The 15,713-nt window shown below is 41.7% G+C and overlaps 1 protein-coding gene across 1 annotated transcript in view; it reads right to left on the reverse strand.

The window, feature by feature from the left end:
- The window catches only part of LOC149211375 (uncharacterized), a 49,271-nt gene extending 38,116 nt beyond the window's left edge, over positions 1–11,155 (reverse strand). The window contains exons 1-4 of the mRNA XM_089391484.1: positions 10,258–11,155; positions 9,061–10,159; positions 8,663–8,968; positions 5,600–8,556 (exon numbers count right to left, since the gene is read on the reverse strand). Coding sequence (XP_089247610.1) covers positions 6,280–8,556; positions 8,663–8,968; positions 9,061–10,159; positions 10,258–10,799 — 4,224 coding nt within the window. The 5' untranslated portion in view covers positions 10,800–11,155 and the 3' untranslated portion in view covers positions 5,600–6,279. The remainder of the gene's footprint in view (positions 1–5,599; positions 8,557–8,662; positions 8,969–9,060; positions 10,160–10,257) is intronic.
- Positions 11,156–15,713: the final 4,558 nt, after the last annotated feature.

The following is a 15,713-nucleotide window of genomic DNA, read 5'->3' on the forward strand; positions in this document are numbered from 1 at the left end:
GATGAGGTAGACTCTTATACAACTAAGTCCATAGGTCTCCAGGAGGATGTCCATAAAGAATATGAGAAATCAAGTATAGATAACAATTCACCAGTGCATCTATGTGCGACAACCAGAGAGGATGAACAACAGATTGTCTTCACAGGTAGAGGTGGCCAAGAAGTGAGCGAGAAGCCAGCAGTAGTGAATTGGCATGATGAGCATGAACATGAGGGGGAGCAAGAAAAACATAGTATGCAGGGTGAACCGTTCCCAGAGAGTTGGTCAAAGGCTCAAGTTGGAGCTGTGATAGTTTGGTATTTGGTGCAGACATATACAAATACATTTAGCAGGGCACCAAAATTGCCAGTAGAGGATTTTCGGGAAATGATGAAGCATTTCAAGACAAATCTTATGATGTTGAAGCAAAGAGTTTGGACAGTTGGAGACACTATCTTAAAAGAGAACGGAAAAATTGAGAAGCTCATAGGGGTATGTGTCGAGTCAGCAACCAAGCTGTATAGTGTAGAGGAACGTCTCAAATCTCTCACAAGCCAGCGAGAGGAGTACAATTGGGAGTTCCATAGAACCCCTCTACAGGAGTACATAGATAGGGCTTACAACACTACCAACCCACCTACCTTTATCCGTTAGGGCGTGCAAGAAGTTCTCCAAATGGGTCATGTTGGGTGACCAAGTGGAGCAGCATTAGTTGAGCATCAGGCAGTATCAACATAGTAGACTTATTCCATGTGCAGGCATTCATGCATTAGATCCTTCCCACGAGATGGATTGGCGAGAGATTATGAGTTGGAACTCTATTGATGGGATGATTCCTAGGAGGATACTCTTAGCCAAGGGTATATTGCAGCTTGGGCTCTTAGGCACAAGCAGTGATGGAGGGCCGAGATGGTATCATAACCCATAGGTCCCAAGACTTAGGTGGCATTGGGATCCAAGTGGATCTATTGAGGGTAGGATTGGCCAAAGGATTATTTGGGATCCAGGTATCGAAGGATCCATTCAAGATCATTTAGCATGGAGGCATGGGATAGCACACTGGTTTGTATGGGATCCTAGTATCAATGTATAGATGCTTCTACTATGGATAGAAGTGGATTGCCTGAGGGAAAGCAATCTTTGGGCGGTGTTACTCAGTACCTGTGGGTCGTATGCATGGGAGAAATTTTTTCTCCTAGATGGTCCTCAGCCGGCAGCTAGCAACTTCTAGATAGCTTGATGTGCCAATTTCTCTACCACTTGAGCCATCCTTGTGGTCCCTCGCCCATCTATTATGAATGTATATTTGAAAGTGGGCCTCCCGACCCCAAAGGTATGGATTTTCATTAGTATAGTTGAGTAATTTTTCTTACTTATTATGGGCACTTTTGGGCATGAATTGATGGGGGGATCTGACGGAAAGAGTGGGTTAGGTTTGTATTCTTGTCTCCACAGTCCGATTTCACGGTTACCCTTGTATCCTAGTCTCGTGGGATCTCCTTTACTAGTCATTAGCTTTAGGGATGGCACTACATGGGAAATCCCGATTTTGGTTGCATGGTCCCGCTTCCCAATACCACCTACATTACTCCCCTTCCACTCATTTAGCCCTATTCATCTTTCTTCCCATCTGCGTCCACATGTGTCCACCAGGTCCACATAGGGTTAGCCTCCTCCTCCCCTTGTCCACACCTTGGGTCAAGCCCGGAGCAATACCCCGAAGGTTGATGCAGCTAAAAAAAAAAGAAAAAACATAATTTGGCCACTCTCAACAGGAAATGTACCACAAAATGGAAAAGATGGTCGAGACATACAAATTTAGCACATAGACAAAGGCCAAACATGAGCTATACCCCTTATCCACAGCCATCACCCTGGTTCCTATGGCCCTAGGCGAGCCCCCTCCATCATTAAGGAACCCATGATTGTCCCAACCCCTTATGGGCGATGAACTGTCTCACCTTAAGGGGATATCCACTAGTATATATTGCACATCATGCTCTCATCCCCTAGAGCCCTAAGCAGTTAAGAAGAAAAATCAATCAAAGGCAAAAAGCATATGAAGAAGGGTGGAAAAACAAAGGTCGGGGTAACTCATGTACCACGAATTGCTCCCTCCTACACTCATATACCTAGGTGTGGGCTTCCTCTATTATAGCTACCCTTGTACCATGACATGTGGTTTGGATGATTCCCTCGATCCCCCACTCTATTCCATTACTATATCATGTGCCACCTACCACCTAAGGGATGTACCATGGACATGTCACCCACTTTAAAGGTTGAAACCACCTAATAGGGTCCCTGATTAACCCCCTTATTGAGCTTGGGGACACTTGTTCATGCCAAAGCCCACTATGGAAGGGCATGCCACCATGAAGTGTCTCATTGATTCCATGACTTGTAAGCTCTTTTACTTGATTATTCTAATGATTTGTTGTATTGGAGGGCAAGGGGACGCATTGGATCTTATGCGAGATTGCACGCGAGTCTCCATTTGGAGCTTGGTCTCCCTATACGAGGTCTTATCCCTCCAGAGAGCGACATTGGCACTTGTAGGGTGAGCATTGAGAGCCAAGGGCCTCCACCATAGCAGAGAATATTTCATGGATCTCCAACACCACTCATTGATTACTCGTGTACCACCTTTTGGACAAGGATAATGCACCTGGTTCACCATGCTCAGCTAGCTCCACACTTGAACCATACACTTGGTAGAGGTTCTAGGGTCCAGAGGATGTCTCCCGCTGCAAAGGAAGGGCTTATATCGTCATCCTGGCCTTTACAAATGGTCTATAGACATTTTCGGTCCACTTGGAGACCCACGAGGATGTCCTTGTACCCCCACACCCGCTTGGGAGCACTGCAGGGATTTGCTTGGAAAACAAGTGGCCAACCACTTGTCCACCATGTTTGAGGTTCATTCTCACATCATGGCACGCTCAAGACTTCATTAGGCCTCCTAAAAGGCCCAACGACTCATTATATTGATTATTTTGCCCTCTTGAGAGGCTTATTTTTCATGTTATGGAGCTATTTGGTGGGCTTGTCACCAATTAGGGTGTTATTTTCACATTAGAGACACTTTTAGGGGTTTGTTAGGTTAATTAAACCCATTGAACTATTAGAGGCTCATATAAATACAAGTGAGGCCTCATTTGTAACTCATGATCACTTGGATTGGTTTATTAGATCTTGTGAGATTTTTGCTATCCCTTTTGGAGGACGAGTTTGGATGATATGAATAATTTTGATCTTTGGATATCTCTTTCTTGTCTTGGAGCTTCATTTTTAGCATAATTTGATGATTGGATATACTCTTTTATACCTGTAAGTCTATGTTGCACGAAACTTCAAAGAACCTGGCATTTCGGGCTATACCCGTACAGAAACTCCGAAACTTGGTCGAAACTCGACCATCATGTAATCATCTATTAGAGTTAATAGACTTGTTTTTCCTTTTAAATTGTCATCTATGGGTCTTATTCCCTTTCTTCTTACAAGATAATGTGTTATTCACTTATATATATATATATATACAAATATGACGTTTCGGCTGACGTTTCCATTTTTGGGAGGTGATGTTTCTAAGCATACCCTTTCGGAAACTCTAAAACATTTCAGCGTTTCGTGCAACTTAGATGTAAGTGCTCTTTTAATGCTTATTCTTGTCATTTACTTTTGTCATATGAATGTCGCTGGGATTTTCGCTATGCAAGTCTAAAATTTACTGCTGCTCTGGGCCATCTATGAATGGGTGAATGTTCCAAGAGATGATTTATGTTAGATGAATCTTGATAAGTCATCAATTATTGCAAGTCGAAGTATAAAGTCCTTGCAACAACTGCTCTCATGCTCTAATGCCATGCAAAGTTGTTGAAGACCTCCTTGATTGGGTGAATTCTTTCCAAACCATACAATTCTCCTTGACTCCATCTCTCCCAAGGGACAAGGCACTAATCCTCCATAGGTGATCACTTTCAAAGCTTATTTTTTTCACCTTCCCTTCTCTTTCTAGGCCTAGCCTTCATAGGTCATCACTTATCTCACATTCTAGCCATACAAACACTTCGATTTGTGGTGCACAACTGCGTTGAGGTTTTCTCTAGAGGCCCTCCAAATTTGAAGCAAATCCGACTATGGTATCTCGAGATATAGCAAGCCCTAGCTCAAGGACCATTTCTTGCCCTAGGTTTCCCTTGGCTAGTGTCCTCATTAAGATCATTGAATTCAAACCCCAAAGAAAATTTGTCATTTGATCCTCTTCTCCCCCTTAATTAGGTCAAGCCCCTCATTGGGTGATCAACTCCATACTCTTGACCTAATTTTGGATCCACTTGGCCCTTTGTGGTCCCGCAACTTGTTGACTCCAAACCTACAAAAGATCACTTAGAAGTCAAGCATCCATAAGGCCTTCTGAGACTAGGGACTACCATGACAAGACATACTCTCACACCCTATCCTCAAAGGCCCTATTAGCCCTTCCCAGAGAGCCTATCACCTTGCTTCTAAAGCAAGCAACCCAATTAGTTGAGACTCTCTTGTGAATAGGCCTAGGAATCACTTTTATATCTTATCATTAACTATATATTCTCATGATTCCTCATATATAAGGGCTCCTCCAATCAGTGAAAGTTTGTAAAGAGCAGGGAGCCTTAGCTGAGGTGATAGTGGGCTATCGCTCTATTGTTGCCCTCGACCTAGTAGTTGCTCTATAGAAACCCCTCTTAGGACTCCTGCTAGTTTGAGCAGTAACAAACAGGAGGATTTGTAATATTCCCTTTTCTCGGTGTAGTCAAAATGGACGGAATCCACCCATGGTATTTACCGTGGTATTTTCCCATGGTATCTGCCCATGGTATTTTCCTTCATTTTTCGAGGGAAAACAATAAAATAAGGTTTCTAGAGAGTCCATCAAGCCTATAAAAGGGGATAGGAGCTAGGCATTGGATCATCTTGAGTTTGTCTATCTTATTGTGTGTTTGTTGAGAACTTGGCATGGCTAGTTCTAGCTTAATCCCAAACCGAAAACCCCGTGCTATCATTTGTGTGGTGGATCCATCCAAGATTCACAAGTGGGCTTCAATGTCTTAGATTAGTCATTGTTGAGCAGTGGTACATGCCATTGGTAGGGGCTTCAGTATGACTTGTATGAGCATGTATCTTTGTTTTCAGTTATTAATATAAATAAGAGGTTGCAATTTCATATCTCTTTTGTGTTCGATGTTTTTGATTGCAAGCATTTTAATTAGAACACTCAAGTGTGTCAGATCTATTAAAAATTTTGACATTTGGGATCTTACAATTGATCACTGATTGATTCATGGGCAATCACAGAGTAAGTAGCAATGGCTAATGGGAGTGTATCGTTCAAGCTTCAACCAAGTTATATATATATATATATGGCTTGTTGGTATGATTCTGCAATACCTACCCTCCCTCGAAACATGGAATCATGGGCAATGACAGAGCAAGTAGAAATAGCTAATGGGAATTTGCCGTTGAAGCTTCAACTGAGTTATATGGTGCTTGATGATGAAATATAACATGTAATTTGTAGCCTATTTTGTAGCAGAGAATCAGAGCAGATAACTCAATTGCAGAGGTGGAAAGTACTTACAAGAGAATGAGTTGAAATTGCTAAAATGAAAATTGTCCACGCCCTTGAAACTGACGCAGTCGTAATTTCACTGGGTAGGACGCTCTAGCTTACACACTATGCTTAAGTTCTGGCCCCCGGATGATGCCTGTAATATGCGATCCAGTTAATGAACAGTTGAAAGTCTTGGGAACTGATCACCTATCTATAAATTTGTTGAGGCTTGCAAAGATTCCCACAACAGACAACAATTTTCTGAGTCACACTTGTTTATAGATGCAAGGAAGGGAGCCCAAGTCATTTTGTTCCAACGCAGGGAGAGCGCTCCGGTCGTTCAAAAATGGATGTAGAGAAAACGGGAGGATCCCGCGAGCCAGATGCCTTCTACTTCTCCAGCGACCTCAAATGCCCAACACCTTGCTGCTCTTCTAACTCGAACCGTTCGGTAACATCTAGTTCTGGAAGCTTTGTCAGTTTCTCCAGCCCCTGGCATTGGGAATCATGTGGTTCTGGCAACGACCCCATACGCATCAGCTCTGTTTTAGTTTAAACTTTAAAGCATTCTTTCTCTCAATCCACCACCTCACCTAAACTTTAGGCATTTGCAAATTTATAAATCTTACATATAGGAACATAGCTCAAATAGGAATCTTACATACGGGAACATAGTGAAACAATTCACTTCGCTTCTGACGGAATTATCAATCAAATTCCACGTATTCTGTCTCATCATCAGATCCCACCCGCTTCCCATCATCAGATTCCACCCGCTTCCCATACCCTGGGGCTCTGCAATCGACAAAGCCATCTATGTTAGGGAGTACGCGTTCGCCAAGACCTGGTCTTCGACGCTCTTTCCGCTCCGCCCACAACGGTATATCCTTCAACTTCTCACAGCAATATGCATCGAACTTCTCCAGCGACCTCAAAAGTTCAATGCCTGGCAACTCTTCTAAGTCGAAGCATTCAGAAACGTCTAGTTCTCGAAGCTCTGTCAGCCCCTCCAAAAGCTGTATGCTCTTCAACCTCCGACAGCCAGATGCCTTCAACTTCTCCAGCGACCTCAAATGTCCAACACCTTGCAGTGTTTCTAACTCCCCGCATTTAGTAACATCTAGTTCTCGCAGCTTTGTCAGCTTCTCCAAACCCTGTATCCACTTCAATTTCCCGCAGCCAGATGCATTCAACTTCTCTAGCGAACTCAAACATTCAACACCGGACAGCTCTTCTAATTCGGAGCATGTAGAAACGTCTAATTCTCGAACCTCTGTCAGCTGCTCGGACACCTGTAACCTCAACTTCCGACAGCCAGATGCCTGCAAGTTCCACGGCGACCTCAAAGGTTCAAGACCCGGCAGCGTACCTAAGTCAGAGCATCCAGAAACGTCTAGTGCTCGAAGCTGTGTCAGCTGCTCGGACATTTGTATGCTCTTCAACTTCCCACAGCCAGATGCCTTCAACTTCTTCAATGAACTCAAATGTTCTACACCTGGCAGCGCTTCTAAGTCAGAACATCCAGAAACGTCTAGTTCTTGAAGCTTTGTCAGCTGATCGGACACACGTATGCTTTTCAACCTCCTGCAAAAAGAGGCCTTCAACTCCTCAAGGGACTTCAAATTTTCCACACCCTGCAGCTCTTCTAAGTCTGAGCATCTGATAATATCTAATTCTCGAAGTTTTGTCTGCTCATGGGACACCTGTATTCTCTTCAACTTCCCACAGTCAGATGCCCTCAACGTTTCCAGCGACCTCAAATGTTCAACACCGGGCAGTTCTTCTAATTCAGAGCATCCGGAAACATCTAGTTCTCGAAGCTTTGTCAGCCGTTCCAACCCCTGTATGCTCTCCACAGCACAGCGAGGTACCATCAGCTTCTCCAATAAGCTCAAATCTTTAAAATTTGGTAGCTTCCGGATGCGGTCTAACCTTCTACTCAATAGTGCTAGTACTCGAAGCTTTGGAAGCGTCTCCAACCCCCATATGCTTTCCAGATAGGGACTATCAGTAATGTATAGCACCTCAAGTTTTGCAAGACCACAAAGACCTTTTTCTATAGACCACAAACGTTGACAGAAATATAATTCCAGTTTTATCAGTGTATTTGGCAGTGTTCCAATTTTCGTCAGAGCATTACAATGGCGGATCATGAGATATTGAAGGTTGGGACATACACCTTGGCCAAATGAGACCTCTGATACTTCTGCGTTCAGAAGGACTATGCATTGGAGCTGAGGAAACATGCAGTTGTCAACCGTATAGTCCCCTTCTCGTTTAAATGGCAGTTCCCTTATCGGACAATCAAGTCTTAACTCAATCAACTGAGTTAAGAGTCCGACGGAATCTGGCAAACAATTCAATTTGTTGCATCCGAGAAGCATCAATTGCTTCAAGTTCCTTAGGTTACCCAGTGAATCTGGCAACGCTTTCAGCGAAGTGGATCCTAAAAACAGAACTTCCAACTTAGTTAGGACTCCAGTTGCACTTGGCAATTCTTTTAAGTTCGTATTCCCACAATATAATTTTTCAAGGGACTGCTGAAGTGTTATCTGGGGAGGCATTTCTTCAATTTTGTTGCAATATGAGAGATTTATGTATTCCAGCGTGCGGATATTTCCTAGCGTTTCAGGGGAGATGGTCAAATTAGAGCAAGAATACAACTTCAGATATTTTAGACTAGTCAAATTCCCAAACGAATTTGGAAGCTTCTCCAATTTGAGGCATTTCGTCAGATCAATATGTCGGAGGTTTGTTAAATTCCCAAAGAGCTCTGGCAGTGACTTCATGTTAGAGAAGTTTAGTAACTCCAACTTCTTCAACGACCGTAAATTACAGAACTCTTCGGGCAATGCTTTGACATTAGTATTTCTGGTTCTCAAATTGACGTAAATCTGTTCCAGGTGCTTCAGCTTCCCTATGGACTCTGGAAACTTTGAGAGGGGAGCATCCCTAATCTTTAACTCCCGCAACTGCGAAGGTGCCTGCAAAATTGTCACGCGTTTCAACATTAACAAGATTATCTACAAAACCCTTGGAAATCCTCTGAGATCTTGTGGTACAAGAGACAAAATTTTGACTCAATAATACCTGCGATGCGCTTTGCCACAGTGTTCCCAATTCATTCCCCTGTAATTCTAAAGCCCTTAAATTCTTCATAATAATCCAGGAAGGTAGAGAAGAGCAAGGACATTTCTCCCAGCGGAGCCATATAAGATTTGGCGCGTGCACCTTCCTCAGAATGCGTTCCAAGATACCATCTTCAATATCAAGCAGCTCCAACTTACTGATTTTGTAGCATGGAAAAGATGCATAGTCATCATCACTATCTTTATTTTCACCATTATCTCTATATTCGCTCGGACGCATCCTAATTCCCCGCACTTCAGCCCCTACCTGCTCATTATTGAAAAACAATGAAGAATTTAAATAGAGTACATAGATTTCTATTAAATGTTCTATAGAAAACTGAATGATCGAATACTTACAAATGTTTGCTGCAACAATTCATCAATATTTTTTATTGGAGGAAGAAGACAATGCCGCGATCCTGAATTTTGGGCAATAGTTTTTCCTAAATCTCTTAGGTGGTCATGCATTTGTATCCTATTTTCACTGTCCACCTGGACAAGGCACCTGTTCTGTAGATTTCGCAACCCCAGCAAGCCATTCCAACCTGATCCGTCCCATATCCTAATGACCATATCCCTGTTTTCTCCTACGAAAAAACAGGCTATGTCTAAGAATATCTGTTTATCCTCTCGATCGAGGGCATCATAACCAATTTGCAGTCTTTCTTGTATGTTACTGGGAAGCGTCTTTCGAAGCCTATCCAAGTGGGCATCCCAGAAAGTTATGTCATTCTCTCCGTACAAAAGTGCCCCAAACACTTCTAAAGATAAAGGCAAACCACCACAGGCTCTTAAAAATTTATTGACCGGATCTTTAAATCCTGGGTATGGATAAGGCTGTTTGAAGGCATGCAAACAGAAGAGTTCGAGAGAGTATTGTGGATTAAGGCCATTAAGACCATAAATCGATGACTTTTCTACTCCCAATCTTGTGAAAACATCTGTGTCTCTACCTGTAATTAGTACGAAGCTACTGGAGGAAAGAACAGATTCGAGATTAGGCAAGAGTGCATCGACCTGATTTCTATCATCGACATCATCTAAAACTATGAACTTCGAGTCAGAAGATGAGAGATGCTCTCTAAGCATCTCTTTACCTTCATAAATGTTGTCTACAGCCAGGTCCGATTGAGTCAAGCCCCTGAGAAGTTTTCTTTGCAAAGAAGGTAAAGAACTTTTACCTGCTCTAACCTCATGTAAAAAACAGGACTTATCATAATTCAAACCCTTTCTATTGAATAGTTCTACTGCCAGTGTTGTTTTTCCAGCGCCACCCATGCCCACGATCCCCACGACCTGGACTTTCCCGCTCTGCTGGTTTTTCATTACTTTTTTTTCAAAATTCTCTACCTCTTGATTCAAACCAACGGGATATCTGGTCAAGTGGCTCAGGGAAGGTCTTTTAACCTTTTCCAACACACGTCGAACAATCTTTTCCACTAGCTCACCTTCGTCACTGGTTATTCACAACAATATAGAGAGACGGAGTTAGAAATACATACTTAAATACGATCTAGCTTTGCCTAAAACATATCATATCGCAAGAGTGCTTACCCATTACACGTCTCCTGGAGATCTAACCCACTTATATTTGCAACAGTGAAAAGGGCACCTCTCCATTTTTGAATAGTGGTAGAATCGTGTCGCGGCTTCTCTTCCATAGTTTCAGAGTCATATGTTTTCTTCTCTTCCAGTTTGCGCAGGCCTTTGGAATACACTCTATGTTCGCTCTGCGTCCACCGAAGGTCGGCAGGGTCAACATGGTAAAAGACAGGAATAATTGGAGCCCCGGACTCCAACATGTAGAGGAGCTCATTGAGACACCACTCCGATTCTGCATATCCAGGGGAAAATATGGCCACATGGACGGAGGCGGTTCTAATGGCCTCTTTTATTTGAGATGGAAAGTCCTCTCCAACCTGCAATGCCGGCCTGTCTAAAAAGACTCTGAGTCTCTCTGCAGAAAAGAGACGATGGTATAGATGGCTTGCAAAGGTTTTCTTGACATCAGTACCACGGTGATTGATGAACACGTGGTAAGCGTCGTTGCGAATGGTGGATGCAACCGTCGAGGTGGAGGAAAGTGAATGTGCCATTGGGTTTGAAGACAGAAATGAAGAAGATGAAAAATAGGGGGGTAAGGGACGCTGTGCGCAAGCAGAGATTGGGAAAAGAAGATGCAGTCGATATGAAAATCCTCCTCTGGACCGACCTAATGACCCAGTATAGAACGTGAACGTCTGTTCCAATTCCAAGATATCTCTAAAATTCGAGTACCGATGTGCCCAATTTGCAGGTGCCAATCCAGAAGTCCATGTTTTGTCGGGATGCCAAAGTTATTATTGTGCATTCTTTATAATTCACCTAATTCAAAGCGACGGAGTATTTTAGAATGCGTCTTTAAATTATTATCCTACCGCCCGGCAGCATAACGCATTAGGGAAACGGGCTGACCCGAATTAGTTTGTTCATATGTATATATATTAATTTTGTATATTTTTAATTAAAAAATAGTGTTTTCTTTTTATTGGTTGAGAATTTGAATATAGGGGAGAGATTCCTAATGTTGTGCAGGGACCGTAATTGATACTGGTCCCACCAAACCACCATAAATACTGGTCCCACCAAACCACCATAAATTGAGACTTTTGAAACCAATATTTAAACAAAAATAAATAACCTTAAGTATAAATAAATATTAATTTATGTCCAAAATTTCCCCATACATTCACTGGGCCCACAATTGTCCATAAATATATCTTACTACTTAAGATTGCAAACCATATTGACCCAACTAGAAAACAGCTAAAACCATAAAGGCTTCCAAAATGGTCTATTCCAGAAGTACAAAGTAGCAGTCATTTCAACCCCCACTCATCAGAATTGAAGCTTTGTATCCCAAATAAATATCCCTACCTGCACATAATAAAAGGGAATGTATGTCAGCCATAGCTGCTGTGTTGTTCAACAACTAAACACCCTATGTTCAATAAATGACACCCAACCCAATAACATTTAAACCCACTTTGTTCAATAAATGACACCCAGACCCAATAACTGCAATAAATGACACCCAACTCACTCTATTTCTCATTAAAACAGATCAAAGCACATGCATCAACAAATAACCAATTCCCAACCATTAGATCACATCAAATTAAATCCAGACCACATTCAAAATGAAGCCATTGCAATCCATGTGCATCCATGTCCACCAATTAAATTCAAGTGTCAAAAACTATAAATAAGTCCACCCACTGTTGAAGTTGCATCTTATGCTTTCAAACTATTCAGCAAACTTGAAGACAACATCACAAAACAGTTGCCAATATATCCAAGTTAGTTATATCAATTACAACTCATTCTTCTTACAGTTCTGTTTTCATTGTTTCATTTATCAGATTTCTTACATGATCTGTTTGGCCATAACTGCTAAAAGGATAGTTGGATGGTTTCACAAACAGCCATTGAAACTCATTCTTCTTACAGTTCTATTTTCATTGTTTTCATTTATCAGAGTTCTTACATGATCTGTCTAGCCATAACTGCTAAAAGGATAGCTGGATGGTTTCACAAACAGCCATTGAATAAAAAGTAGGTTCTAAATACAGTGATTTAGAAAAGTTAAAACCATTCCTTAAAATAAAATAAAAAATGAATGCCTTCAGCATACTTAATTTTTTCAGTTCAATTTTCTAAAACTTTTTATGACTGATAAGTCCATTCCAAGGGTGATCACCGCTGCAAGTTGTTCCCAACATAGAATTTTATGCCCAGCCTTACTGTGATTATGACAAGCATAACACTCTTCTGGAGCATATGACCATATTTTGTTTGAGTTTCCAAACTAATTACTATGCCTGGAATGGTGGCCATGGACTGCAATGGAGAAGTTGCAGTACTGAGACATTTTTGGCAATGCCAAACAGCAAAAAAATGGAAAATGATATTTGAAACAAAATATATGTGCACATTTCACTTGCTTATGCCTTAGCTAGTTCCTATCCTTACATTAACGAAGTAGTCATGGAAATGCATCCTTATAAGCCCAGCTTGCTATAAGGGAATTCTGAGCAAAAGCCTTGGAAACTGATTGTTGAATAATGCCTTCAACTGCACTGCAACTTCTATCATAGAATCCTACTTGAAGCCCATTAGCAGATATCCATATAAAAGTTGCTAAACTGATGAACAGGCAGGCAATTGAGAGACTACGAAGTAATTTGCAATGAGAGACTACGAAGTAATGCAATTCGATTTCCTGTAACATACATGTTGATAATTTCCTGTAATAAAGCAGAAGTATTTTTGCCTTGTATGAAAGCATAATTTACAAATATTCTAATGTCTAAATGCATGCAATAATTTTACAGGTTGTTGCATCTATGGCAAAAGGAAGTTATACTGCTCGTACAAGGAGAAGTGGCAGGAGAGTGACAAGGGGTGTGCAGCTGCGATGCACATCGTCTGATGAGGACAGGACCACTGATGTCAATGCCAACAATGCACCAGGGAACATTGTTGAGAATGACCATGTGACAGCAACTGATGTTAACACACCATCAGCCACAAAACCACCATCAACAACAGTCCAAGGAGCAAGCTCAACTAAAAAGATCAGTGCTATAAGAGGATGGACAAAAGAACAAATGTTAGTTGCAATTGACGACATAGAGTTTAATAGATACTCAATTCAGGCATCTGCAAAAAAACATGGTATTCCTCCCTCATCAATACATTATTGGATAAATGGACTGACTCATACAAAACATAGAGGGCCTCTTACAGTTATGACTAAGGAGGAGGAGGCCGAGGTGGTTGAGTGGTGTAAAGAGATGGCCCAATTGGGACATGGGCTAGAGTTGATACAACTCAAATCAACAGATGTTCAAATCTGTCAGGGGAAGCCAAACCCATTCAAAGATGGGTTTCCTGGTAAATCATGGTGGTTTGGGTTTAAAAAAGGCATCCAGAACTTGTATTGCGTACTGCTGAGGGCCTTGACAGAGATAGAGCATTAAATTTGCGCCCTGCAGTTGTGCAAAAGTTCTATGACACACTTTCTAGTGCTTACGATAAACATTCTTATGGAGCAGACCATATATGGAACTGTGATGAAACAGGTTTACAGACAGGGAGGAATTGTGGCATGCGGGTAATTGCTAAGAGAGGGAGCCGAAATGTGCCAAAGATTTTGCCTAAGAGCAGGGAGTGGATAACTATTTTATGTTGTGTCAATGCAATTGATACTTCAATCCCAGGATTTTATCTATTCAAAGGTAAAAATCAACTGAAAAACTATATACAGAACTGTGAACCAGGTGCATGCATGGTTGCACATCCCCATGCATGGATGACTAAAGAACTGTTTCTAAGTTGGCTTTTTCACTTTGCTGCATCGGTACCAGGTGGCGTCTTGCCTAATAACAGACACCTATTGATATTAGATGGGCATGGGAGCTACATGGTTGTACAAACAATTGAGGAAGCAAACAATTTAGGCATCGACCTGTTGACATTGCCTGCTCATACCACTCACAGACTGCAACCCCTTGATGTTAGTGTGTTTGGCCCTTTCAAGAACTATTTCAGGTCGGAGCGCATTGCATGGATGGCAAAGAATCCAGGGGTTGAGGTGAAAAGGTTCGAGCTAGCAGAGCTTGCAAGTAAAGCTTTTAAAAGGGCTTTGACACCATCAAATATCAAGGCTGGCTTTAGGAGGATAGGAATCTAGCCACTAAACTATGATGCTCTTATGCATGATATTGGTTGTAGCCAAGCGTTTCATGTGGATGGTTAGGAAGAAGGGAATGCCCAAACAGGGGTTGAAGTGCAAGAAGTAGATGACCAAGATGATGTTGTTGCAGCTGGTAATATGATTTCCCTATCTCAAGGACACTTAAATGCTGAAGATGATGAAACTGTATGTGAAACACAATATAACCATGAACAAATTCGTAGTAACATGGAGATCGTTCCACCAACTCAAGAACATGAAATTCATGTTGTTGATATTGTTAATGACATTGTTGAACATGCAATTGACAATGACCAATTGACATTGCCAAGCCAAGTAACCCCACCTTCATGGCTAGCAGAAGAAATGATCAATATGAATGCACATAGTGTCTCAACAACCAATGAAGAAAGCATGAACATGCCCTCACAACCAGCAGAATTGAACAGTGAAATTGCTCATTTTTTTGTGGACAATAGATCAATGGAAGAAGATGAAGGACATAATGAGGCATCAAATGAAGATAATGATATAGTTCAATCAATTCCAACAGATACTGAAAGGGAAGTACCAAGCAATGACATGCAGGTGGGAGGGGTGGAGAAGACACTTAGACGGTTCCTAAAGCTACTAGTAGAGAGAGTATCAATGAAAAAAAATCAAGGTGCACTGGGTAGTCTTCGTCTGGGCCGAAGCTCACAGTTACTCACCTTAGAGGACTATATAAACCTGTTAGTTGAGTCTGAAAAAAAAGAAATTTGAAATGCAAGAATTAAAACAGAAAAAGGAGGATCTAGTCAAGGAGAAGAAGGCAGCAAGGATTGTTGCAGCGCAATGTCGAGCAGATGAAAGGATTGAAAGAGATAAAGCAAGGCAAGTTAAGGACCAACAAAAGCAAATGGCAAGACAGGAAAAGGAAGAATGAAAGGCACAACAAATGCTTGAAAAGGAACAAGGGATGATCAACGATACAAGAATCGCTGATGAAACCAGGATTATTTCAAACTCATTGGACTCCATTGCAGATAATACACCATTATTCCAAGATCTCATAAACATTCAAGTGCCTCACTATCAAATTGAGGGTTTACCCACTTGCCTTGTTCCTACCAGAGTTGGTGTTAATTCTCTGTATGCTCATTACACACCTCCACTTAATGCAGGGGTTAGTAGTGCAAATGTGAGGTATGGGTACTCAGTACCTCCATGGTTGGAAGCTGCAAATTGGAATCAATCATATGGTAGCAATCAACCATTTCCTAATCAACCCTTG

Source organism: Pinus tabuliformis, chromosome 1_1 (assembly GCF_031772625.1).
Source record: "Pinus tabuliformis cultivar Carrire ecotype Pingquan chromosome 1_1, CPIR1, whole genome shotgun sequence".
Taxonomy (NCBI): Eukaryota; Viridiplantae; Streptophyta; class Pinopsida; order Pinales; family Pinaceae; genus Pinus; species Pinus tabuliformis.